This window comes from Salmo salar, chromosome ssa23 (genome assembly GCF_905237065.1).
Source record: "Salmo salar chromosome ssa23, Ssal_v3.1, whole genome shotgun sequence".
NCBI classification, from domain to species: domain Eukaryota; kingdom Metazoa; phylum Chordata; class Actinopteri; order Salmoniformes; family Salmonidae; genus Salmo; species Salmo salar.
The window spans coordinates 40,264,905-40,292,727 of NC_059464.1; the positions used below are offsets into that span (position 1 = coordinate 40,264,905).

The 27,823-nt window shown below is 43.2% G+C and overlaps 1 protein-coding gene across 3 annotated transcripts in view; it reads right to left on the minus strand.

Annotated features, from left to right (window-relative positions):
* Positions 1-27,823, minus strand: part of LOC106584588 (ATP-binding cassette sub-family C member 8) — a 181,053-nt gene that overhangs the window by 140,075 nt on the left and 13,155 nt on the right. The window contains exons 2-5 of one of the 3 annotated variants that reach the window (XM_014170042.2): positions 25,927-26,068; positions 12,936-13,057; positions 7,994-8,160; positions 1,546-1,788 (exon numbers count right to left, since the gene is read on the minus strand). In XM_014170042.2, coding sequence (XP_014025517.2) covers positions 1,546-1,788; positions 7,994-8,160; positions 12,936-13,057; positions 25,927-26,068 — 674 coding nt within the window. Of the gene's footprint in view, positions 1-1,539; positions 1,789-7,993; positions 8,161-12,229; positions 12,571-12,935; positions 13,058-25,926; positions 26,069-27,823 lie in introns of those variants that run through there. The other 2 variants (XM_014170041.2, XM_014170048.2) reach the window with 2 other exon arrangements.

A 27,823-nucleotide genomic window follows, 5' to 3' on the forward strand; every position in this document is an offset into this window, starting at 1 on the left:
ATGACAGTTCAGTTTTATAACAATAGAGAACAATGATTACCTGGAAGATCCATCTCAGTTTAATTGCTGCAATTAAACTGAGATGTCAAACCAGGACAGGCCATTGGAGAACAACTCAATTAATTATTCCTATTCCCATTTTCACACAATCCAACTTGACAAGCTGCAATGACGCAAAGCAATGGAAACAGGATGTCATGCTTCAAGAGGATCATCCAAATCAACCCAAACATACTGTGCAATCTGCTCTTATATAAAGGCTTGATAATGTATTTATTCGTCGCTGTGTGGAACATTCAAGCTGATCCTTATAACGCTTCTCTCCCAAACAGCAAAACTCTGCAGATGAATGTCCTCTTTTGTCATATATTTATATTTTAGGGACCTTATTCATGCTGGACATTTGCATGATGTTATAAATCAACATTTACAATAATTGGTGAGGGTTCTCTCTCTCACTCTCTTTCTCTCTCCATATCTATTTATCTCCCCCTCTCCCTCTCTCTCTCTCTCTCTAAGCAGATCCCCTGGTTATAAAGCTTCTCTGCCAAACAGCAAAACTCTGCAGATTCATTTCCTCACAGCAAATTGGCCAGTGTTACCCAGTGTTGATTTTTCAGTGGAACATTTCTAGTGTTGATTCAGGAGAAAAATGAACTCTCTAAGTGTGAAATTAACACTCAGTGGTGTAAAATAACCCCAGTGTTGGTGTTAATAACTAGTGCTGAGTGTGAGAGTGTGATTGTGTCAGTTTTACTCTGTGGAGCTTAAACGTTCCCATCAAAACCACGCCCATCATTATCAGATTTCCCAGCATGCTCTACTGCAGGTAGACATTTTTAGGATTGTTTTTAATATCTGTGTTTTTGCATGTACATTGATTGATTAATCTTATGCAACACACAGATAAATAACATACATTTCACTAAACTAATTCAATCAGTTAGTTTGATTTATTGCACCTGTTAGTTTAAATGGTTTAGGTAGTCTCCTCGCTATGTTCCTAACCCAGGCAGTCATTCTGAATGTAGGTTGCGGATGAATAAAATTCCAACTCTTGGATGTCCTAACTCTGGATTGTGATAGGAATTACACATCACTAGTATAATATACCTTGCAGGCCTGATGTGGCCTGAAAATCAAGAGATTTATAACACCACTGTGTTAGAGTAAAACTTTGCCATCAAATTAAGGCCTTCTGATATATTTGAAGATATGTCCTAAAGAGTTCAATTGTAACGATAAGATTCACCTCCAATAGGAACAAGCTGAAGACCACAGGACAGAACATGAATGAATTCAACAACGCGCTCTCTATCACTACCAAATAGAGTCATGGGTGGTAACGCTACAATTCACTGGACAATGCAAGGCACATCTCTCTCTCTCTCTCTCTCTCTCTCTCTCTCTCTCTCTCTCTCTCTCTCTCTCTCTCTCTCTCTCTCTCTCTCTCTCTCTCTCTCTCTCTCTCTCTCTCTCTCTCTCTCTCTCTCTCTCTCTCTCTCTCTCTGTGTGAGAGAAGTAAAGTAGTATTACTACCTTTACCCTCTGGCTCTCGAAAGCCTTGCGGAGCTTCAGGTAGTTGGTGAGGGCTCGCATGGCGATGGGCAGCTTGCCGATGACCTTGAGGTCGATGGGGCGGCGGTGGGCTGCCGTGATGAATGTGTTCATCCACCAATAGGTGGCCTTGGACAGCAGGTTGACGAAGGGCTGCAGGAACCTCACCCCCAGGTCCTGCAGGTCCTCTGGAGGCTTCACCTCTGTAGCCTCAGTGAAACACAGGTAGCGCTGTGTGAAGGGACATAGGGAGAGAAACAGAGGGAGAAAAATATTTTGCTCATACAAATGTGAACAATGCAATGAACTACGTTACTAATTCAAAAACAGAAATACTCATTATAAAAATTCATGAAACATACAAGTGTTATACATCGGTTTAAAGATTAACTTCTTGTTAATCCAACCACGGTGTCAGATTTCAACAAGACTTTACGGCGAAAGCATACCATGCAATTATCTGAGAACAGCGCCCAGCAGACAAATCATTACAAACAGTAACCAGCCAAGTAGACGAGTAACAAAAGTCAGAAATAGCGATAAAATGAATCACTTACCTTTGATGATCTTCATATGGTTACACTCACAAAACTCCCAGTTACCCAATAAATGTTTGTTGTGTTCAATCAAGTCCCTCTTTATATCCAAAAACCTCCGTTTTGTTAGCGCGTTTTGTTCAGTAATCCACTGTCTCAAACAACATACGGTGAAATTGCAGAGCGTGAAACTCAACAAAACTGAAATTCTCATAATAAACATACATAAAAGATACAAATGTTATACACAAGCTTAAAGATAAACTTCTTGTTAATCCAACCGCTGTGTCAGACTTAAAAAAACACTTTACGGCGAAAGCAAACCATGCAATTATCTGAGAACAGCGCCCAGCAGACAAATCATTACAAACAGTTAGCAGCCAAGAAGAGGAGTAACAAAAGTCAGAAATAGCGATAACAAAGAAAAGCCTCCCTGTATTAGACACTGAAATAAAACCCCTGAATTGTGTTTACTTAAGCTTTTCAGTTTTAGAGCTACAGTACCAGTCAAAAGTTTGGACACACCTAATCATTCAAGGGTTTTTCTTAATTTTTTACATTGTAAAGAGAAACGACAGTCCATCATTACTTTAAGACATGAATGTCAGTCAATCTGGAAAGTTTCTTCAAGTGCAGTCGCAAAAACCATCAAGCACTATGATGAAACTGGCTCTCATGAGGACCGCCACAGGAAAGGAAGACAGAGTTACCTCTGCTGCAGAGGATAAATTCATTAGAGCTAACTGCACCTCAGATTGCAGCCAAAAGAAATGCTTCAAAGAGTTCAAGTAACAGACAAATCTCAACATCAACTGTTCAGAGGAGACGACGTGAATCAGGTCTTCATGGTCGAAAAGAAACCACTACTAAAGGACACCAATAATAAGAAGATACTTGGGCCAAGAAACACAAACAATGGACATTAGACAGGTGGAAATCTGTCCTTTGGTCTGAAGAGTCCAAATTTGATTCCAACTGCCGTGAGACACAGAGTAGGTGAACGGATGATCTCCTCATGTGTGGTTCCCACTGCGAAGCATGGAAGAGGAGGTGCGATGGCGTGGGGGTGCTTTGCTGGTGACACTGTCTGTGATTTTAGAATTCAAGGCACACTAACCAGCATGGCGACCACAGCATTCTGCAGTGATACGCCATCCCATGTGGTTTGCACTTAGTGGGATTATCACTGGCCTCCACAATCACCCAACCTCAACCCAATTGAGATGGATTGGGATGAGTTGGTCCGCAGAGTGAAGAAAAATCAGCCAACAACTGCTCAGCATATGTGTAAATTCCTTCAAGACTGTTGGAAAAGCATCCCAGGTGAAGCTGGTTGAGAGAATGCCAATTGTGTGCAAAGCTGTCATCAAGGCAAAGGGTGGCTACTTTGAAAATGATCAAATATAAAATATATTTTGATTTGTTTAACACTTTTTTTGGATACAAATTTACATGATTCCATATGTGTTATTTCATAGTTTTGATGTGTTCACTATTATTCTACAATGTAGAAAATAGTAAAAATAAAGAAAAACCCTTGAATGAGTATGTGTCCAAACTTTTGACTGGTACTGTATGTTGAAGAGAAGAGAAAATAAGACAAGAGAAGACAAGAGAAGAGAAATGGAAGAGAAGAAACGAGAAGAGAAAAGGATGAGAATAGATGAAAGGAGAGGAGAGAAAGAAGTAAGGCCTGCACTAGGCCTAACAGTGAGGTACACCTCTGGTACCCTGAGTGCTGAAACGGGAGCATTGCCTAGTTTCTCATGCAGTGAATATTGCATTAGTGTTTTACTCTATGCAACACTTTTGTTCCTAAGTAACACAGTCAGTTCAGCTCAATTCAGCAGTGAGAGTCTCAGCTTGGGGGAAACTAGGTTACTGAAGAATTACGGCATAGACATCCACACACAACTTCCACACACACTGCTATTTATAAACACAAACAGAGAATTGGCCCAGCATGTAAAACCAAAAACGTAAGATTTATTTTTAATTAATTACTAGCCTGCAACAATTTTTGTACTCATTCGGTTGAAAAACTATAGATACAGGCAGAGATGGGCAGTATTCATGCTACATGTATTTGAAATAAACTCATCAAAAAAAGAAACATCCTCTCACTGTCAACTGCATTTATTTTCAGCAAACTTAACATGTGTTAATATCTGTATGAACATAACAAGATTCAACAACTGAGACATTAACTGAACATGTTCCGCAGACATGTGACTAACAGAAATGGAATAATGTATCCCTGAATAAAGGGGGGGTCAAAATCAAAAGTATCAGTCAGTATCTGGTGTGGCCACCAGCTGTATTAAGTACTGCAGTGCATCTCCTCCTCATGGACTGCACCAAATTTGCCAGTTCTTGCTGTGAGATGTTACCCCACTCTTCCACAAAGGCACCTGCAAGTTCCCGGACATTTCTGGGGGGAATGGCCCTAGCCCTCACCCTCCAATCCAACAGGTCCCAGACATGGTCAATGGGATTGAGATCCGGGCTCTTCGCTGGCCATGGCAGAACACTGACGTTCCTGTCTGCAGGCAATGACGCACAGAACGAGCAGTATGGCTGGTGGCATTGTCATGCTGGAGGGTCATGTCAGGATGAGCCTGCAGGAAGGGTACCACATGAGGGAGGAGAATGTCTTCCCTGTAACGCACAGCGTTGAGATTGCCTGCAATGACAACAAGCTCAGTCTGATGATGCTGTGACACACCGCCCCAGACCATGACAGACCCTCCACCTCGATCCCGCTCCAGAGTACAGGCCTCGGTGTAACGCTCATTCTTCAACGATAAACGCGAATCCGGTGAGACAAAACCGTGAGTCCGGTCTGGTCCAGCGACAGTGGGTTTGTGCCCATAGGCGACGTTGTTGCCGGTGATGTCTGGTGAGGACCTGCCTTACAACAGGCCTACAAGCCCTCAGTCCAGCCTCTCTCAGCCTATTGCGGACAGTCTGAGCACTGATGGAGGGATTGTGCGTTCCTGGTGTAACTCGGGCAGTTGTTGTTGCCATCCTGTACCTGTCCCGCAGGTGTGATGTTCAGATGTACCGATCCTGTAGAGGTGTTGTTACACGTGGTCTGCCACTGCGAGAACAATCAGCTGTCTCACAGTACAGACATTGCAATTTATTGCCCTGGCCACATCTGCAGTCCTCATGCCTCCTTGCAGCATGTCTAAGGCATGTACACGCAGGTGAGAAGGGACCCTTGGCATCTTTCTTTTGGTGTTTTTCAGAGTCAGTAGCAAGGCCTCTTTAGTGTCTTAAGTTTTCATAACTGTGACCTTAATTGCCTACCGTCTGTAAGCTGTTAGTGTCTTAACGACCGTTCCACAGATGCATGTTCATTAATTGTTTACGGTTCATTGAACAAGCATGGGAAACAGTGTTTAAACCCTTTTTATGAAGATCTGTGAAGTTATTTGGATTTTAACGAATTATATTTGAAATACAGGGTCCTGAAAAAGGGACATTTCTGTATATATTGTATACAGTGAGGGAAAAAAGTATTTGATCTCCTGCTGATTTTGAACGTTTGCCCACTGACAAAGAAATGATCAGTCTATCATTTTAATGGTAGGTTTATTTGAACAGTGAGAGACAGAATAACAAAAAAATCCAGAAAAACGCATGTAAAAAATGTTAGAAATTGATTTGCATTTTAATGAGGGAAATAAGTATTTGACCCCCTCTCAATCAGAAAGATTTCTGGCTCCCAGGTGTCTTTTATACAGGTAACGGGCTGAGATTAGGAGCACACTCTTAAAGGGAGTGCTCCTAATCTCAGTTTGTTACCTGTATAAAAGACACCTATCCACAGAAGCAATCAATCACTCAGATTCCAAACTCTCCACCATGGCAAAGACCAAAGAGCTCTCCAAGGATGTCAGGGACAAGATTGTAGACCTACACAAGGCTGGAATGGGCTACAAGACCATCTCCAAGCAGCTTGGTGAGAAGGTGACAACAGTTGGTGCGATTATTCGCAAATGGAAGAAACACAAAAGAACTGTCAATCTCCCTCGGCCTGGGGCTCCATGCAAGGTCTCACCTCGTGGAGTTGCAATGATCATGAGAACGGTGAGGAATCATCCCAGAACTACACGGGAGGATCTTGCCAATGATCTCAAGGCAGCTGGGACCATAGTCACCAAGAAAACAATTGGTAACACACTACGCCGTGAAGGACTGAATCCTGCAGCGCCCGCAAGGTCCCCCTACTCAAGAAAGCACATATACATGCCCGTCTGAAGTTTGCCAATGAACATCTGAATGATTCAGAGGACAACTGGGTGAAAGTGTTGTAGTCAGATGAGACCAAAATGGAGCTCTTTGGCATCAACTCAACTCACCGTGTTTGGAGGAGGAGGAATGCTGCATATGACCCCAAGAACACCATCCCCACCGTCAAACATGGAGGTGGAAACATTATGCTTTGGGGGTGTTTTTCTGCTAAGGGGACAGGACAACTTCACCGCATCAAAGGGACGATGGACGGGGCCATGTACCGTCAAATCTTGGGTGAGAACCTCCTTCCCTCAGCCAGGGCATTGAAAATGGGTCGTGGATGGGTATTCCAGCATGACAATGACCCAAAACACACGGCCAAGGCAACAAAGGAGTGGCTCAAGTAGAAGAACATTAAGGTCCTGGAGTGGCCTAACCAGTCTCCAGACCTTAATCCCATAGAAAATCTGTGGAGGGAGCTGAAGGTTCGAGTTGCCAAACATCAGCCTCGAAACCTTAATGACTTAGAGAAGATCTGCAAAGAGGAGTGGGACAAAATCCCTCCTGAGATGTTTGCAAACCTAGTGGCCAACTACAAGAAACGTCTGACCTCTGTGATTGCCAACAAGGTTTTTGCCACCAAGTACTAAGTCATGTTTTGCAGAGGGGTCAAATACTTATTTCCTTCATTAAAATGCAAATCATTTAATAAAATTTTTGACATGTGTTTTTCTGGATTTGTTTGTTGTTATTCTGTCTCTCACTGTTCAAATAAACCTACCATTAAAATTATAGACTGATAATTTCTTTGTCAGTGGGCAAACGTACAAAATCAGCAGGGGATCAAATACTTTTTTCCCTCACTGTATATTAATTACTGCTGAGTATTTTCTCATTGTTATTACTCTGGGTTGAAGTACTGTACACTCCAATGTATTTTGTAACAAGATACTTTCGAGAGCTGTAATACAAAATACTTTTTAATAAAAAAATGTATAGCAGTTCACAGTTTTCTGGCTCCTTTTCACCCTGCATTGGTATCAGAAGTCAGATGCACTATGGTTTGATACGAGCATCTGCTAAATTAACTAAATATAAATGTAATGTAAAAATTGACAGTTTGAAAAGCATGCTGAGTATTATTCTAACGAGCTCCGCCCAAAACAAGTTTTTTTCCTGAGAAGGGATACATCTTCTCCAGACAGAACGACCATGGATTAAAATTATGCCTCATCCAGACATCCAGGCAAAAAAGCTCATCATAAACCTCTATTAGAGGTACATGTAAGTGTTTGTCACAACAACCCAGCATATTCTGCCTGATCTATCAGCCTAATGAGCAGACCTGTAGGCAGCAATACTGATCATCCAATGTGCAGGTTCATCTAAAATTCTACAGTAGATTGAAAGAAGGGAGAGCTAATTAAAGCACAGGAAAGAGATGGCCGCCTGTCACACTGAGTCAAATCAATTCACACACACACACACACACACACACACACACACACACACACACACACACACACACACACACACACACACACACACACACACACACACACACACACACACACACACACACACACACACACCTCACTCTAGGATGACACACAAAAAGGCACACACAAATACCATCCCCCTCCCACACTGATGCTCACCCTGCCCAGTATGACATTGATCTCCACAGCCAGTAGTAGTCCGTAGAGCAGGGCCAGGAGTCCTGTGATACCGTAGCGGAGTTGTCTCAGGCCGATGCCGTGCTCCGTGTACTTGGCGAACTTGATGGTTTTCATCAGAAAGGCCAAGACCCAGTAGAACAGTAGAGCTTTAGAGAAGATCAGAGAGGAACATTAGAACATGTCTGGAATCATAAGGAAATCCCCACTCAGTCTGACCACGGCAGTAATTTCAAGTCATCTCCTGATAAATGTAAATGGTTAGGAATGTCCTATACATTCCTAACAGATGATGCAGATATCCAGAGTAAGTCAAAGGAATTGTGTTTCTGGTGAACTGCACACTGCATCAGGAGTGGACTATCTTCTGTGAGGCACAGTGAGTGTGAAATGAATATCATGCATACATTTTATAATCCATCTTCCCTTTCTTTCCTCTGCTTTTGTCAGTTTAGTTCACATTTTGTGTCATAGCATTTCTGATGGTACAACTCAGTGTCAATACGGAAGAAATAGCTGTAATAAACTGTCAGAATTACCGTGCCTACCTGTCGAAAGACAAATCACTCCCATATGCTATCCATTTTAAATCCCCAAGACAGATCCTAAATTACCTGACAAATGTCATTTTTATATCTTCATACATTTTTGATGGGAGAGAAACCATGGTAACTGAGTCTCGTAGGAGAGAGTGTGCTGAGCATTCTGGTATTTGGTGTATTTTTCCTTAGCTCCCCCATGAATTCTGCAGATGTTCATAACAGAAACATGGCCTGCATTTTAAACACTAACCCATTTTCTCTCCCCCTATGTCAAGCAACATGGAAGCAGTGTTGCAGTAAGATCATCTCAAGCAAATTTGCTGAAACACAAAGCACCTCAAACAACGTCCAATCCAAAGACAGAGCCAGACTGCCAGAAATTAGTCATAAACCATGACAATCAACGATGTCAAGAATTTGTACACATTTTCCATTTGGCATATCTCTTCATGACAACTGTGTCAGAGTTTTTAACAACCCTCCCCCCTTTTGTTCCATGCTGGCTGAAGACCAACTAGCCAGTAACTAGCTAATACCAGTTACAGATGAAAGGGGAAACCTCTTTGCTTTAGATCAGGGGTCTCCAACCTCTTCTAGCATGAGAGCTACTTAAAAAAAAGGAAACATGTCGTGAGCTACTCATTTTTTAAATTGTTTTCAAATAGGCACATTCTTCCCCTCTCCCCTCCCCTGCAACTCTTCCCCAGGTCCTTGGTGTACAAGAGAAAGTAGTGCACTCTGTTTTCTGTCAATATGCCTGGTAAAATAATGGTTAATTAACAACTCTAAGGAGGCTCTATAAAATCTGCGATTTTTTCCCCCACATGTTCTGTTTTATATTTTCCAAAATTATGGTTCTCTGTTTTATTTTCCCTGGTTTTAGATTTTTGTTTTGTTTTTCACTCTCAAAATTACAATTGTTCATAGCGAAACAACAATGTTCTGAGTCCATGTCAATGCTTAAATCACATTTGAATTTGTTTAGGTCTGGAAGAAAATGAACACATTTGATATTTTTGTATAAATCCCCTTTAATTGCGAATCAAATGAGTGAAGAATGTGCCATCTAATGTACTGGTCTAGGGACAGTTCTGTACTGCTGCTGCTCATTTCATGGCAAAGTTTGCAAATAACAAATAATAGATATACTTCAGCCAGGTAAGCCTACTTTGCTGTTAACATATAATGGAGAAGGTTTTGGTAAAAGTATTTCTGTCAACCCACAAGAGGGTTATCACATCAACTGGCTACACACTGAGTGATGGACAAATACACGCACCACACAGACAGACAGGCAATATTGCTAGAAATGAATTGGCAGTTAGTTTTGGCTTTTTAAGCCAATAGTGGCCGGGGGTGGGATAATGTCAAAGTTGCATTGATTATATTTGAGATTTTATTATGACAGTTTTTCGGTTGAACACGTGAAAATTGCATGTACTTTCAGAATTGTTTCACGAGCTACTCATAGGTGGGCTGCAAGCTACTGCTAGCTTGCAATAGACCTGTTTGAGACCCCTGCCTTAGATGGGGGGAAACATATCATTATATTTGTTGATACGCTGCAGTCAAATTTTGGCACCAGTAGACTAGCTACCTAGCTAGCTATGTTACCCACGCCCCTCTGCGAACACGCCTTTTGTGATGTTGCTTACAAGGCGGTACTAAATTTGTTAAGAGAATAAGACGTTACCATTGGTGTATTATTAAAATTAGAGGGGTTTTGTAATGTCACAAAAGCCCTTATAATCCCGCCGTCTGAATCCAAGTTTTTGACACAGGGGAGGGGTCCAGTACTTTTATGAGTTATTTTTCATACTTTGGCCATCCTACTTTGATCTGGTTTCACTGAATATCATCAAATTTCATAAAAACATGATGTTGACTGTGCAGGACCTTTAATATTCTCAGCTGTCATTTGTATCACTACTTATTCAATACAAATTCTTTACGAGGATAACTACAGTACACAGTATTGGAAAAAAACAATCCCATTTCAACCTAACATCAGTTTGGAATATATACAAGTATACAGTCTTTACACAAATCATATCTCTGACTCCTGCTCAGCGGACACACATAGAATATTCTACTACATTGTTTGTCTACCTCGAACTGCAGTATAATTAATAGCCATTCAATCTGACCTATAGATCGAAAGCCATCTCAACATAATGAACTGTACATCTGGATTAACAGTTAATTTGTAATGCGTATGGTTTAGACCAAGGATGGGCAACTTTGATGGGGGGCACAAAAAAATCTGAAAATCATGAGTGGTTTGCAGGTCTGCTTATCCATTCCGACACATGCAGTCAGAGCCGGCCCTAGCCATTTGGGGGCCCTAAGTAAAATTCTGTTGTGGGGGCCCCCCACATTGCGAGCAAAATATTTTTGCGGCCCCATCTTGACAGTGGAGAGAACAATTACAAGTTTTAAAGCATGTTCGCTGCAATTCTACACATTTGGCCATTGGAAGGAGAGAAGATTTAGCAATTTTACAGCTAATTTCCTGCAATTCTACTCATTTTGCCAATGTTTGCAGTTTTGAATATGATATCTGAGTGACAGTGAGTAACAAAATCAATGGAGGTCCCCGGTTGGTAATTTTACCATCATTACTACAAGTTTAGATAGCTGGCTAGACTAATTTACCAATCAATGTTTTTTTACTGACATGGGCTGACTGAGTGACTGTCATTGACAGACGCGGTAGAGATACTCTCAATGATCGGCTATGAAAAGCCAACTGACATTTACTCCTGAGGTGCTGACTTGTTGCACCCTCGACAACTACTGTGATTATTATTATTTGACCATGACCAGCATTTATGAACATTTGAACATCTTGGCCATGTTCTGTTATAATCTCCACCCGGCACAGCCAGAAGAGGACTGGCCACCCCTCATAGCCTGGTTCCTCTCTAGGTTTCTTCCTAGGTTTTGGCCTTTCTAGGGAGTTTTTCCTAGCCACCGTGCTTCTACACCTGCATTACTTGCTGTTTGGGGTTTTAGGCTGGGTTTCTGTAGAGCACTTTGAGATATCAGCTGATGTCAGAAGGGCTATATAAATACATTTGATTTGATTTGATAACAAGAAAAAAAACTGCTGATGCACAACCACATTTTAAAATTGCACCTTGTGTATTCTACTATTCTAACACTCAACAGGAAGTTGAGACCGCCACTGAGTTCCCCCCACCAGTTGCCCATCTCTGGTTTAGATGAAACCACTTATTGCTCATTGATTGTGCTTAGAAGGCCTTTGGGGGCAACAAGGCTGCAGTGAGTAATACAAGGTTTATCCACCATTCAGTAAAGCAAGAGGTTGCTCTCGACCACACAGTAGTTGGGCATCTCTTCTGCAACCTGTGGCTTCTTTGCACTGCAGAGAGGCAGACCTCAGCAGTTGAAGATGGACATTTTCATGTTTAGTCCTAAAGTGAGGTTGAACTGTGCATTAAAGTGTGGTGACCATTCTGCCATAGTTTGCACGCACACATGCACACACACACACACTTTATGCACACACGCACACACACACACTTTATGCATACATGCACACACACACGCTTTATGCACACACCCACTGTATGCATACACACAAAAACACTATCAAACATGTAATTTTTACAGTAAATTACAGGCAATATTTATCAGTTTTAAGGAGCCTTACCTAGCAGTAGCTTGGGGAAGTTGGAGGTCAGTTTTAAGGAGCCTTACCTAGCAGTAGCTTGGGGAAGTTGGAGGTCAGTTTTAAGGAGCCTTACCTAGCAGTAGCTTGGGGAAGTTGGAGGTCAGTTTTAAGGAGCCTTACCTAGCAGTAGCTTGGGGAAGTTGGAGGTCAGTTTTAAGGAGCCTTACCTAGCAGTAGCTTGGGGAAGTTGGAGGTCAGTTTTAAGGAGCCTTACCTAGCAGTAGCTTGGGGAAGTTGGAGGTCAGTTTTAAGGAGCCTTACCTAGCAGTAGCTTGGGGAAGTTGGAGGTCAGTTTTAAGGAGCCTTACCTAGCAGTAGCTTGGAGAAGTTGGAGGTCAGTTTTAAGGAGCCTTACCTAGCAGTAGCTTGGGGAAGTTGGAGGTAAGTTTTAAGGAGCCTTACCTAGCAGTAGCTTGGGGGAAGTTGGAGGTAAGTTTTAAGGAGCCTTACCTAGCAGTAGCTTGGGGAAGTTGGAGGTCAGTTTTAAGGAGCCTTACCTAGCAGTAGCTTGGGGAAGTTGGAGGTCAGTTTTAAGGAGCCTTACCTAGCAGTAGCTTGGGGAAGTTGGAGGTCAGTTTTAAGGAGCCTTACCTAGCAGTAGCTTGGGGAAGTTGGAGGTACGTTTTAAGGAGCCTTACCTAGCAGTAGCTTGGGGAAGTTGGAGGTACGTTTTAAGGAGCCTTACCTAGCAGTAGCTTGGGGAAGTTGGAGGTCTCTATGTTGTGGTAGTAGATGATGGAGGTGATCCCAGCCATGAAAGCCAGGCCTGCAGGCATGTACAGGTGCAGGTGGAGGGACTGGGTGAACCTGGGAGAACACACATGCGTACACACACGAACACCCACACACACACACACACACACACACACACACACACACACACACACACACACACACACACACACACACACACACACACCACACACCCCAATCGGTGTGTTTAAAATCATTCTATATACAACTTCATTATAGCTTTAATATGTCATACAACAATGCCATATAATAGCTACAATCAGGCATTGTGTGATAGTGAATGGTATTTTGGAGTGAAAGACTGGAGAGCAGCAGGAGAACTCTTCCATTCAATTCAATTCCACAGACAATAATAATCCTGTGTAGTAGACTGTAGGGGACTGTACACACAAAACAAATGCTGAGTTCAGGCTAGGGTCTATTTTTCTCCACTTCCTGTCTGACTAACGTGCCCAAAGTAAACTGCCTGTTACTCAGGCCCAGTAGAAAGGATATGCATATAATTAGTACCATTGGATAGAAAACACTTTGCAATTTGTAGAAATGTTAAAATAATGTATGAGACTATAACACAACTGATATGGTAGGAGAAAATCCAAAGAACAACCAACCAGAAAATTGTTTTTTTTCTCCAATTGAACGTATAGGGTCATATCCAAATCCAGCTCCCAGATTGCAATTCCTATAGCTTCCACTAGATGTCAACAGTCTTTGTTCAAGGTTTCAGGCTTGTTTCTTCCCAAACAAGGAAGAATTTTGAGTTTTAGTACTGGGAGTCAGAGTTGGAAATCAGTCTGCGCTCGTACCTGCTAATTTTGCTTTCCTATCAAACATACTTCTTTCCGTATGAAATATTAGTTTAATTACATTTTAGGGTACCTGAGGATTAAATAGAAATGTATTTTGATTTGTTTTAACAAAGTTCAGCGGTAGCTTTTTGGATTCCTTTCTCTGCATGTTGAACGAGTGGATTACTCAAATCGATGGGGCCAACTAAACTGACTTTTTGGGATATAAAGAAAGATTTTATCTAACAAAATGACCATGCATGTTGTAGCTGGGACCCTTTGGATTGCAAATCAGAGGAATATTTAAAAAAAGTAAGTGAATATTTAATCACTATTTGTGATTTTATGAAGCCTGTGCTGGTTGAAAAATATTTTGATGTGGGGTGCTGTCCTCAAACAATCGCATGGCATGCTTTCGCTGTAAAGCCTATTGTAAATCAGACAATGCAGTTAGATGAACAAGACTTTAAGCTTTAACCGATATAAGACACTTGTATGTACCTAAATGTTTAATATCAATAATTTTAATGATTATTTATCTGAATTGCACTCCCTCCAATTTCACCGGAAGTTGTCGACAGCCTTAAGAAGTTTTAAATTTGGGTAAAATTTTGGACATAACACAGTCAGTTGGATAACAAACAACCCATTGTTTGACATTCTCTCAACCAGCTTCATGAGGAATGCTTTTACAACAGTCTTAAAGGAGTTCCCACTTACTCTTGGCAAATTTGGACTCATCAGACCAAAGGACAGATTTCCACCGGTCAAATATCCATTGCTCGTGTTTCTTGGACCAAGCAAGTCTCTTCTTCTTCTTATTGGTATCCTTTAGTAGTGGTTTCTTTGCAGCAATTCAACCATGAAGGCCTGATTCACACAGTCTCCTCTGAACAGTTAATGTTGAGATGTGTCTGTTACTTGAACTTGTGATGCATTTATTTGGGCTCCAATCTGAGGTGCAGTTAAATTAATTTATTCTATGCAGCAGAGGTAACTTTGCGTCTTCCTTTCCTGTGGCGGTCCTCATGAGAGCCAGTTTCATCATAGCGCTTGATGCTTTTCACGACTGCACAAAGTTCTAGAAATGTTCCATATTGACTGACCTTCATTTCTTAAAGTAATGATGTACTGTCGTTTCTCTTCGCTTATTTGAGCTGTTCTTGCCATAATATGGACTTGGTCTTTTACCAAATAGTGCTATCTTCTGTATACCACCCCTACCTTATCACAACACAACTGATTGGCTCAAACGTATTAAGAAGTAAATAAATTCCACAAAATAACTTTTAACAAGGCACACCTGTTAATTGAAATGCAATTTAGGTGACTAACTCATGAAGCTGGTTGGGAGAATGTCAAGACTGTGCAAAGCTGTCATCAAGGCAAAGAGTGGCTACTTTGAAGAATCTCAAATATAAAATATATTTAGATTTTTCTGGTTACTACGTGATTCCATATGTGTTATTTCATTGTTTTGATGTCTTCACTATTATTATACCATGTAGAAAGTATTACAAATTAAGGAAAACCCTTGAATGAGTAGGTTGGTCCAAACTTTTGACTGGTACTGTATATCAAAAAAATGTTGATGAAAAATTGTATTTGACCTTACTGCTATTAGCCCATACAAACGCATTAAACAACACATTCAGTACATGGGACAGATGGTCCCCCCCCCAAAAAAAAATCTAAAGAAAGTTTGTTCTGAAGTGTTTGTCCTATATCTGAGAGATATAAGAAAGATCAGGAAACATTTGTTATATATATATATATATTTTACATGTATTTAACCTCTTATTTTTGGCACTAAACAGTCTCCATATATACTTCCATTCATTTCTTCAACTGGTACCGGGGGACTTTCAGACGAGTCTTGTGAGGCCTGTCCTAGACAGTCTCACCTTTCCACAGAGGAGTCATATTAGTGTGTACTGTAGCCCAAACTGTTCGGACACTACAGCCGATTTTGTGAGAAGACAGATTTTTGGGATGTCTCATGGTCTGACAAACACCGCTCCAGCTCTGTCACCTTTCACCGCAAATGCAGAAGTGCGACATCGGTGGATGCGGTGGATTGAGATGCATCAAATGCTAAATATCTCTAGTGTACACTGACAGATTTGTATTTTTTAAAATGTATTATGTTAATTAGTTTTCCCTGGTGGTGAGGATATCGACTCTAGGGGGTTAAGTTGGGTTATTGATGCTGGGTTATTGAGCTATGATCCACGAGGTCAAAGCAGAAGACTGGAGGTGTGGCTTATTATGGGCGGGGCTTTCAGTTAGTTATTTTAGCGCAACCGTGAGAGTGAATGTCATTCCAGTTAATCTGTTTTGTTGTATTGTCAACACCATGATAAGGTTGAGTGCTGACACTTTTATGGCTTTAATACAGTGTATGAAAGCGTAATGCTGGGAAATTGAGGCTTTCTTTAGGCTTTGGAAATGTTAAAGAAACTGTCCCAAAAAATGTTTTCTTACTCAGAGCTTTGTTATCTATTAAAATGAAATTGTATTAGTCACATGTGCAGAATACAATACGTGTAGACATTACAGTGAAATGCTTACTTACGAGATCCTAACCAACAATGCAATTAAAAAAAAAAAAACGAATAAGACTAACAGATAAAAGTAACAAGTAATTAAAGAGCCGCGGTAAAATAACAAAAGTGAGACTATATACAGGGGAGCACCGGTTAGCTGAGGTAGTATGTACATGTAGGTAGAGTTGTTAAAGTGACTATGCAAAGATGACAACAGAGATTAGCAGTGGTGTAAAGAGGGGGTGAGGGGGGCATTGCAAATAGTCTGGGTAGCCTTTTGACTAGATATTCAGGAGTCGTATGGCTTGAGGGTACAAGCTGTTTAGAAGCCTCTTGGACCTAGACTTGGCTCTCCGGTACCGCTTGCCATGCGGTAGCAGAGAGAATAGTCTATGACTAGGGTGGCTGGAGTCTTTTGCAATTTTTAGGGCCTTCCTCTGATACCACCTGGTATAAAAGTCCTGGATGGCAGAAAGCTTGGCCCCAGTGATATCCTGGGCCGTTCGCACTACCCTCTGTAGTGCCTTGCGGTTGGAGGCCGAGCAGTTGCCATACTAGGCAATGCTTACCATTTTTGCCTACACTAATATTTTTCCAAAACTGCATCTATGCCATTAATTAGGATGCTTAAGACAGAAGCTTAAATACTATATTAAATAAAACACAAATATTTGAACAATGCAGAAAGTGTGGTTTCGCATAAACCAATGTTCATAGTGTTGAGGACTCGACCTCAACCACCTACCCTCACATCCTATGATGTTCCATAGTTCCCTACTCTAATTGCTAAGCTACCGGTCAGGTGAAAAATGTTTGTACAAAATCCAAACTATATTTGTAACTATGGTGTCCAGTAGAAGTCGGTGTTTGAAAGCAGTTTGGAACCAAAGAAATCATTGGAACTACGGCATAATCAGTGGGATCTCGCATTTTGCAACACACGGTTTGAAAAATAAAGTGATCAAACAAAGTTTCTAATAAAGTAATACATGCATCAGCAAACTATTTCAAAGTTAACTGCTTAGTGATTTCGACGCATGCCTCGGAGCTCTGGTATCAAACGTAACATCACTACACAAGAGTATGAGTTATGTGGGGGAAAATTACATTCAGACACGCTATGCTGTTTTGTACTGAATTGTCTCTTGTTAAATGCTATGTTTTTTTTCTAACCTGATACAAACCTGACTGACAAACAGCTTCTATTTCCAGGCCATCAGACTGTTAAACAGTCAAAACTAGCCAGCCTCCGCCCAGTACCCTGCTCTGAACCTTAGTCGCTGTTACTATCCGGATACCACCCGGTTCTCTACCCTGCACCTTAGAGACTGCTGCCCTATGAATTAGAGCCATTGAACACTGGTCACTTTAATAATGTTGACATACTGTTTTACCCATTTCATATGTATATACTGTATTCTAGTCAAGGCTCATCCTATATAACTGCTGCTGTACACACCTTTTCTATTCATATGCTGTCCATACTGTCTATAGACACTATATATATATATATATATATATATATATATACATAATATATATATATATATATATATATATATATATATATATATATATATATATATATTATGGCACCATATTCGTTTTGTGTATATATAGGTACAATCCAGACATTTTTCGGTACCCTTCCTGTCACGTCCTGACCATTGTAAGAAGTCATTTTTTTATAGTAGATGGGTCAGGGCGTGGCAGGGGGTGTTTGGTTGGTTGTTTGGGTTGCTATTTCTATGTTTTGGGTTCTAGGGTTTCTATTTCTATGTCGGGTTTTGATCTCCAATTGGAGGCAGCTGCTTCTTGTTGCCTCTGATTGGAGATCATATTTATGTAGGGTGTTTTCCATTTGTATGCCGTGGGTTGTTAATTTTGTGAGTAGTGTATGCCTGCTCTGCGTCACGGCTTTCTTGTTTTGTATTTCAAGTTTATTGTATATTGCATTAGTTTCACGATTGAATAAAAGATGTGGAACTACGATCACGCTGCGTATTGGTCCGATCCTTCTGAAAGCCCTGACAGAACAACCCACCATAAAAGGACCAAGCGGCTTGAGAAAAAGTCCTTGGAGTCGTGGACTTGGGAGGAAATATTAGATGGAAAAGGACCCTGGAGCCAGGCTGGGGAGTATCGTCGCCCGAAGGAGGAATTAGAGGAAGCGACGATACTACGAAGCGCTATATCCACCAATAATCAAGGTGGAGAGGCAGCCCCATAAATCTTTTAGGGGGGGCATAAGGGGAGTTCGTTGACATCAGGGGGAGCCCTGATCTAACTTCCCGTGCCTATCGGAGAGAGCCGTGGAGCAGACAAAAGCCAGTCAAGGAGTCAAGCGCGAGAATCCGAAGAGAAGTACTGGCAGAAATAGCACGGCGGAGCGGGCGTGCTGAGGAGCGAGCGATGAGTTACGGTGTGGTGCGCACTGTATCGCCCATATGCACTCACAGGCCTGTGCGGTCGGTGCAAGCTCCTCGCCGGTGTAGGGCGAGGATGGTCATTGAACCCGGAAGGAGTAGGCCTGCTCAGCATGCCAGGTCTCCAGTTCGCCTACATAGCCCGGTACGTCCTGTTCCTGCACTCGTCTTGAGGTGCGTGTTGCCAGTCTGGCGCCACCTAAGCCAGTTCCACGCATCAGACCTCCAGTGCGCATACCCAGTCTGGAGTGTCCTGTTCCTGCTCCCTGCACAAGTCCTGAGGTGCGTGTTACCAGTCTGGCGCCACCTAAGCCAGTACCATGCATCAAGTCTCCAGTACGTATCCATAACCCAGTACGGCCGGTGCCTGCTTTGAACACTCGGTCCCCAGTGCGTCTCCCCAGTCCGGTGAGACCGGTTCCTGCTCCACGTTCAGTGCGTATCCATAACTCAGTACGGCCGGTGCCTGCTTTGAGCACTCGGTCCCCAGTGCGTCTCCCCAGTCCGGTGAGACTGGTTCCTGCTCCACATTCAGTATGCATCCATAACTCGGTACGGCCGGTGCCTGCTGTGAGCACTCGGCCCTTAGTGCGTCTCCTCAGTCCGGAGCCTCCAGCGACGCTCCTCAGCCCGGAGCCTACAGCGACGCTCCCCAGCCCGGAGCCTCCAGCGACGCTCCCCAGCCCGGAGCCTCCAGCGACGCTCCCCAGCGGTGGTCTGCAGCCCAGGGCCTTCAGCGGCGGTCTGCAGCCCAGGGCCTTCAGCGGCGGTCTGCAGCCCAGGGCCTTCAGCGGCGGTCTGCAGCCCAGGGCCTTCAGCGGCGGCCTGCAGCCCAGATCCTCCAACGGCGGCTTGGAGGTCGGAACCTCCAGCAGTGGTCTACAGCACAGGGATTCCGGTAAGGATCTACAGTCCGATTCCTCCAATAATGATCCACAGGCCTATGTTACAGAAAGGGAGGGATCTGCGGGCGGAATGGAGGTTACGCCCTGAGCCAGAGCCACCTCCGTTGCTGGAGGATCGGGAGAAGAGGAGGGTTCTGGGTGGAGCACATGAGCCGCCATAGACTTTTGTCGCCCTCCCTACCCTCCCCTTGTGTTTTTGTGGATGTTTTTTTTTTTTTTTTGTGTGTGCAGTTGGGGTCTGCACCTTTGGGGTGGGGGGTACTGTCACATCCTGACCATTGTAAGAAGTCATTTTTCTATAGTAGATGGGTCAGGGCGTGGCAGGGGGTGTTTGGTTGGTTGTCTGGGTTGCTATTTCTATGTTTTGGGTTCTAGGGTTTCTATTTCTATGTCGGGTTTTGATCTCCAATTGGAGGCAGCTGCTTCTTGTTGCCTCTGATTGGAGATCATATTTATGTAGGGTGTTTTCCATTTGTATGCCGTGGGTTGTTAATTTTGTGAGTAGTGTATGCCTGCTCTGCGTCACGGCTTTCTTGTTTTGTATTTCAAGTTTATTGTATATTGCATTAGTTTCACGATTGAATAAAAGATGTGGAACTACGATCACGCTGCGTATTGGTCCGATCCTTCTGAAAGCCCTGACACTTCCCGAGATCTGTGCCTCGAGACAATCCTGTCTCGGAGCTCTACAGACAATTCCTTTGACCTCATGGGTTGGTTTTTTCTCTGACATGCACTGTCAACTGTGGGACCTAACATAGACAGGTGTGTGTCCAATCAATTGAATTTACCACAAGTGGACTCCAACGAGTTGTAGAAACATCTCAAGGATGATCAATGGAAACAGGATGCACCTGAGCTACATTTCGAGTCTCATAGCTGAGACATATATAAATAAGGTATTTAGGTTTTTTATAAATTAGCAAATCATTCTCAAAACCTGTTTTCGCTTTGTCATTATGGGGTATTGTGTGTAGATTGATGAGGAAAATGTTTTATTTAATCAGTTTTAGAATAAGGCTGTAACATAACAAAATGTGGAAAAAGGGAAGGGGTCTGAAAACTTTCCGAATACACTGTATATTTGAGAAACAGACGGCTCACAAGTCCTCAACAGGCAGCTTCGTTAAATAGTACCCGCAAAACACCAATCTCAATGTCAACAGTGAAGAGGCGACTCCGGGATGCTGGCCTTATAGGCAGAGTTCCTCTGTCCAGTGTCTGTGTTCTTTTTCCCATTTTAATCTTTTCTTTTTATTGGACAGTCTGAGATATGGCTTTTTCTTTGCAACTCTGCCTAGAAGGCCAGCATTCAAAACAAATACGGGCCATTATTTATATATATATATATATATATATATAAGTCGGAAGTTTACATACACTTAGGTTGGAGTCATTAAAACTCGTTTTTCAACGACTCCACAAATGTATAGTTAACAAACTATAGTTTTGGCAAGTCGGATAGGACATCTACCTTGTGCACGACACAATTCATTTTTCCAACAATTGTTTACTGACAGATTATTTCACTTATAATTCACTACATCTCAATTCCAGTGGGTCAGAAGTTACATACACTAAGTTGACTGTGCCTTTAAACAGCTTGGAAAATTCCAGAAAATTATGTTTTGGCTTTAGAAGCTTCTGTTTGGCTAATTGACATCATTTGAGTCAATTGGAGGTGTACCTGTGGATGTATTTCAAGGCCTATCTTCAAGCTCAGTGCCTCTGCTTGACATCATGGGAGAATCAAAAGAAATCAGCCAAGACCTCAGAAAACAATTGTAGACCTCCACAAGTCTGGTTCATCCTTGGGAGCAATTTCCAAATGCCTGAAGGTACCACGTTCATCTGTACAAACAATAGTACGCAAGTATAAACACCATGGGACCACGCAGCCGTCATACCGCTCAGAAAGGAGACTCGTTCTGTCTCCTAGAGATGAACGTACTTTGGTGCGAAAAGTGCAAATCAATCCCAGAACAACAGCAAAGGACCTTGTGAAGATGCTGGAGGAAACAGGTACAAAAGTATCTATATCAACAGTAAAACAAGTCCTATATCGACATAACCAGAAAGGTCGCTCAACAAGGAAGAAGCCACTGCTCCAAAACCGCCATAAAAAAGCCAGACTACGGTTTTCAACTGCACATGGGGCAAAGATTGTACTTTTTGGAGAAATGCCCTCTGGTCTGATGAAACAAAAATAGAACTGTTTGGCAATAATGACCATCATTATGTTTGGAGGGAAAAGGGGGAGACTTGCTAGCCGAAGAACACCATCCCAACCGTGAAGCACGGTGGTGGCAGCATCATGTTGTGGGGGTGCTTTGCTGCAGGAGGGACTGGTGCACTTCACAAAATAGATGGCATCATGAGGGAGGAAAATTATGTGGATATATTGAAGCAACATCTGAAGACAATAGTCATGAATTTAAAGCTTGGTCACAAATGGGTCTTCCAAATGGACAATGACCCCAAACATACTTCCAAAGTCGTGGCTAAATGGCTTAAGGACAACAAAGTCAAGGTATTGGAGTGGCCATCACAAAGCCCTGACCTCAATCCTATAGAAAACGTGTGGGCAGAACTGAAAAAGCGTGTGCGAGCAAGGAGGCCTACAAACCTGACTCAGTTATACCAGCTCTGTCAGGAGGAATGGGCCACAATTCACCCAACTTATTGTGGGAAGCTTGTGGAAGGCCACCCAAAACATTTGACCCAAGTTAAACAATTTGAAGGCAATGCTCCCAAATACGATTTGAGTGTATGTAAACTTCTGACCCACTGGCAATGTGATGAAAGAAATAAAAGAAATCATTCTCTCTACTATTATTCTGACATTTCACATTCTTAAAATAAAGTGGTGATCCTAACTGACCTAAGAAAGGGAATTTTTACTAGGATTACATTTCAGGAATTCTGAAAAACTGAGTTTAAATGCATTTGGCTAAGGTGTATGTAAACTTCCAACTTCAACTGTGTATATATACTGCTCAAAAAAATAAAGGGAACACTTAAACAACACATCCTAGATATGAATGAAAGAAATAATCTTACCAAATACTTTTTTTCTTTACATAGTTGAATGTGCTGACAACAAAATCACACAAAAATAATCAATGGAAATCCAATTTATCAACCCATGGAGGTCTGGATTTGGAGTCACACTCAAAATTAAAGTGGAAAGCCACACTACAGGCTGATCCAACTTTGATGTAATGTCCTTAAAACAAGTCAAAATGAGGCTCAGTAGTGTGTGTGGCCTCCACGTGCCTGTATGACCTCCCTACAACGCCTGGGCATGCTCCTGATGAGGTGGCGGATGGTCTCCTGAGGGATCTCCTCCCAGGCCTGGACTAAAGCATCCGCCAACTCCTGGACAGTCTGTGGTGCAACGTGACGTTGGTGGATGGAGCAAGACATGATGTCCCAGATGTGCTCAATTGGATTCAGGTCTGGGGAACGGGCGGGCCAGTCCATAGCATCAATGCCTTCCTCTTGCAGGAACTGCTGACACACTCCAGCCACATGAGGTCTAGCATTGTCTTGCATTAGGAGGAACCCAGGGCCAACTGCACCAGCATAGGGTCTCACAAGGGGTCTGAGGATCTCATCTCGGTACCTAATGGCAGTCAGGCTACCTCTGGTGAGCACATGGAGGGCAGTGAAATATATATATATATACACTGCTCAAAAAAATAAAGGGAACACTTAAACAGCACAATGTAACTCCAAGTCAATCACACTTCTGTGAAATCAAACTGTCTACTTAGGAAGCAACACTGATTGACAATAAATTTCACATGCTGTTGTGCAAATGGAATAGACAACAGGTGGAAATTAAAGGCAATTAGCAAGACACCCCCAATAAAGGAGTGGTTCTGCTGGTGGGGACCACAGACCACTTCTCAGTTCCTATGCTTCCTGGCTGATGTTTTGGTCACTTTTGAATGCTGGCGGTGCTTTCACTCTAGTGGTAGCATGAGACGGAGTCTACAACCCACACAAGTGGCTCAGGTAGTGCAGCTCATCCAGGATGGCACATCAATGCGAGCTGTGGCAAGAAGGTTTGCTGTGTCTGTCAGCGTAGTGTCCAGAGCATAGAGGCGCTACCAGGAGACAGGCCAGTACATCAGGAGACGTGGAGGAGGCCGTAGGAGGGCAACAACCCAGCAGCAGGACCGCTACCTCCGCCTTTGTGCAAGGAGGAGCAGGAGAAGCACTGCCAGAGCCCTGCAAAATGACCTCCAGCAGGCCACAAATGTGCATGTGTCTGCTCAAACGGTCAGAAACAGACTCCATGAGGGTGGTATGAGGGCCCGACGTCCACAGGTGGGGGTTGTGCTTACAGCCCAACACCGTGCAGGACGTTTGGCATTTGCCAGAGAACACCAAGATTGGCAAATTCGCCACTGGCGCCCTGTGCTCTTCACAGATGAAAGCAGGTTCACACTGAGCACATGTGACAGACGTGACAGAGTCTGGAGACGCCGTGGAGAATGTTCTGCTACCTGCAACATCCTCCAGCATGACCGGTTTGGCGGTGGGTCAGTCATGGTGTGGGGTGGCATTTCTTTGGGGGGCCGCACAGTCCTCCATGTGCTCGCCAGAGGTAGCCTGACTGCCATTAGGTACCGAGATGAGATCCTCAGACTCCTTGTGAGACCATATGCTGGTGCGGTTGGCCCTGGGTTCCTCCTAATGCAAGACAATGCTAGACCTCATGTGGCTGGAGTGTGTCAGCAGTTCCTGCAAGAGGAAGGCATTGATGCTATGGACTGGCCCGCCCGTTCCCCAGACCTGAATCCAATTGAGCACATCTGGGACATCATGTCTCGCTCCATCCACCAACGCCACGTTGCACCACAGACTGTCCAGGAGTTGGCGGATGCTTTAGTCCAGGTCTGGGAGGAGATCCCTCAGGAGACCATCCGCCACCTCATCAGGAGCATGCCCAGGCGTTGTAGTGAGGTCATACAGGCACGTGGAGGCCACACACACTACTGAGCCTCATTTTGACTTGTTTTAAGGACATTAAATCAAAGTTGGATCAGCCTGTAGTGTGGTTTTCCACTTTAATTTTGAGTGTGACTCCAAATCCAGACATCCATGGGTTGATAAATTGGATTTCCATTGATTATTTTTGTGTGATTTTGTTGTCAGCACATTCAACTATGTAAAGAAAAAAGTATTTGATAAGATTATTTCTTTCATTCAGATCTAGGATGTGTTGTTTAAGTGTTCTCTTTATTTTTTTGAGCAGTATATATGCAAAGTGCATTCAGAAAGTATTCAGACGCAAATTTGTTAACATCACTGTTAGTGAGTATTTCTCCTTTGCCAAGATAATCCAACCACCTGACTGGTGTAGCATATCAAGAAGATGATTAAACAGCGTGATCATTCCACAGGTGCACCTTTTGCTGGAGACAATAAAAGGTCTCTAGGCTTCCCTGTGGCTGAGTTGGTAGAGCATGGTGTTTGCAGCGCCAGCATGGTGTGTGCAACGCCAGGGTTGTGGGTTCGATTCCCACGGGGGCCAGTACAAAAAAAAATGCATGAAATGAAATGTATGCAATCGCTACTGTAAGTCGCTCTGGATAAGAGTGTCTGCTAAATGACTAAAATGTAAATGTCCCTCTAAAATGTGCACTTTTGCCACACAACACAATGACACAGATGTCTCAAGTTGAGGGAGCGCAGGAATGTCCACCAGAGCTGTTGACAGAAAATGTTATGTTAATTGCTTTACAATAAGCCGCTTCGAACGTCGTTTTAGAGAATTTGACAGGACGTCCAACCGGCCTCACTCGTCAGTCCAAGAGGACTGGGGAAGTACTGGGGAGGTATTGATGAGGTACTGGGGAGGTATTGATGAGGTACTGGGGAGGTATTGATGAGGTATTGGGGAGCTATTGATCGAGGTAATGATGAGGTAATGGGGAGGTATTGATGAGGTAGTGGGGAGGTATTGATGAGGTACTGGGGAGGTATTGGGGAGGGGTACGTCAAACATGGCCATAGTTCCAGTAGAGCACTGGTTCTCAATCCTGGTCCTGGGGACCCAAAGGGGGAACATTTGTGTTTTTGCCCTAACACTACACAGCTGATTCAAATGATCAACTCATCAAAAGGCTTTGATGATTTAAATCAGGTGTGTAGTGCTAGGGCAAAAACACAAATGTTCCCCCTTTGGGTCCCCAGGACCAGGATTGAGAACCACTGCAGTAGAGGATTAGGGGGAAATGGACTCACCCATCGGAGACGATGCCCTCAGCAATCTCACAGACCAGGACAAAGAGGAGGATGAAGGTGAGGAGCCAGCGCAGGTTGTGACCAGGGAAGTGCAGCCAGGTGCTGTGGTGGATGTGCACCTTGGAGCTCTGGCTGCCCCAGCCTTACAGCACACAGCAAACACAACAACAACAACAACACAGGAAACAGGAAATTAACCTCAGAGAACAGTGTGATGTCTGTCTGATCTCAACAATAACAACACAGGAAACAGGAAATGAACCTCAGAGAACAGTGTGATGTCTGTCTGATCTCAACAATAACAACACAGGAAATAGGAAGTTAACCTCAGAGAAAAGTGTGACGTCTGTCTGATGTCAACAATAACAACACAGGAAGTTAACCTCAAAGAACAATGTGATGTCTTTCTGATGTCAACAATAACACAGGAAACAGGAAGTTAACCTCAGAGAACAGTGTGACGCCTGTCTACCGTAGCTTCCCTCCCTTCTTTATCTGATCTGATGAGAGACAGCAGTGCTTAGTTTGAGCTGGATCCTGCCGGAACAGGGGAATCCATCAATATTGGAATGCTTCGTTGCGAAACCCATTTGGCAAGTTTCAGTACCTCTCTTGGTATGAAAATGTATTTTCACCATTTGCAATGTAAAAATTATAATAAAATCAGAGTTAATTCAAGTTGCCTCCTGTAATTCTCCTGCCCCCTAAAACACATCATGTGAAAACGTGCCCGATATTATAATAACTGATTCGTGTTGGGCTGGCCCAGGTTTATGGTTTGCTCAAACCTGTAGCCCGTATAGACCAATGTGTGGCCATTGCTGTGGTGAGAGCGAAACGCGTGCCTGTATCTCTTACAGAACTCCCTTTCTATGATCCCTCTCCCTCTCTCTGCTCTGATAAACATGAGCCTGCAACTCTCATCTGTCCAGCATTGCACTTAAAGTCAAATCAAATGTCATTTGTCACATGCACCAACTACAAGAGATGTAGACCCTAAAGTGAAATGCTTACTTACAAGCCCTTAACCAAAAATGCAGAAAATATTTACTAAATAAACTAAAGTAAAAAATTTAATAAAAAGTAACACAATAAAATGACAATAACAAACAAGGGGGGTCAATGTAAATGTGACCATTTGATTAATGGTTCAGCAGTCTTATGACTAGGGGGTAGACGCTGTAAAGGAGCATTTTGGATCTAGACTTGGCTCTCCGGTAGCGCTTGTCGTGCGGTAGCAGAGAGAACAGTCTATGACTTGGATGACTGGAGTCTTTGACAATTATTTGGGCCCTCCCTCGACACCCCCTAGTATATAGGTCCTGGATGGCAGGAAGCTTGGCCCCAGTGATGTACGGGGCTGTACACACTACCCTCTGCAGCGTCTTACGGTTGGACGCCGAGCAGTTGCATTACCAGGTGGTGAAACAACCGGTCAGGATGCTCTCGATGGTGCAGCTGTAGAACTTTTTGAGAATCTGGGGACATGTGCCAAATGTTTTCAGTCTCCTGAGGGTGAAAATGTGTTGTCATGCCCTCTTCACAACTGTCTTGGTGTATTTGGACCATGATAGTTCGTTGGTGATGTAGACACTCTCAACCCACTCCACTACAGCCCCGACAATGTTAATGGGGGCCTGTTTGACCCTCCTTTTCCTGTAGTCCAAAATCAGCTCCTTTGTCTTGCTCACATTGGGGGAAACGTTGTTGTCCTGGCACCACATTGCCAGGTCTCTGACCTCCTCCCTATAGGCTGTCTCATCGTTGTCGGTGATCAGGCCTACCACTTTTATGTAGTCAGCAAATGTAATGATGGTGTTGGAGTCGTGCTTGGCCACGCAGTCGTGGGTGAACAGGGAGCACAGGAGGGGACTGAGCACGCACTCCTGAGGGACCC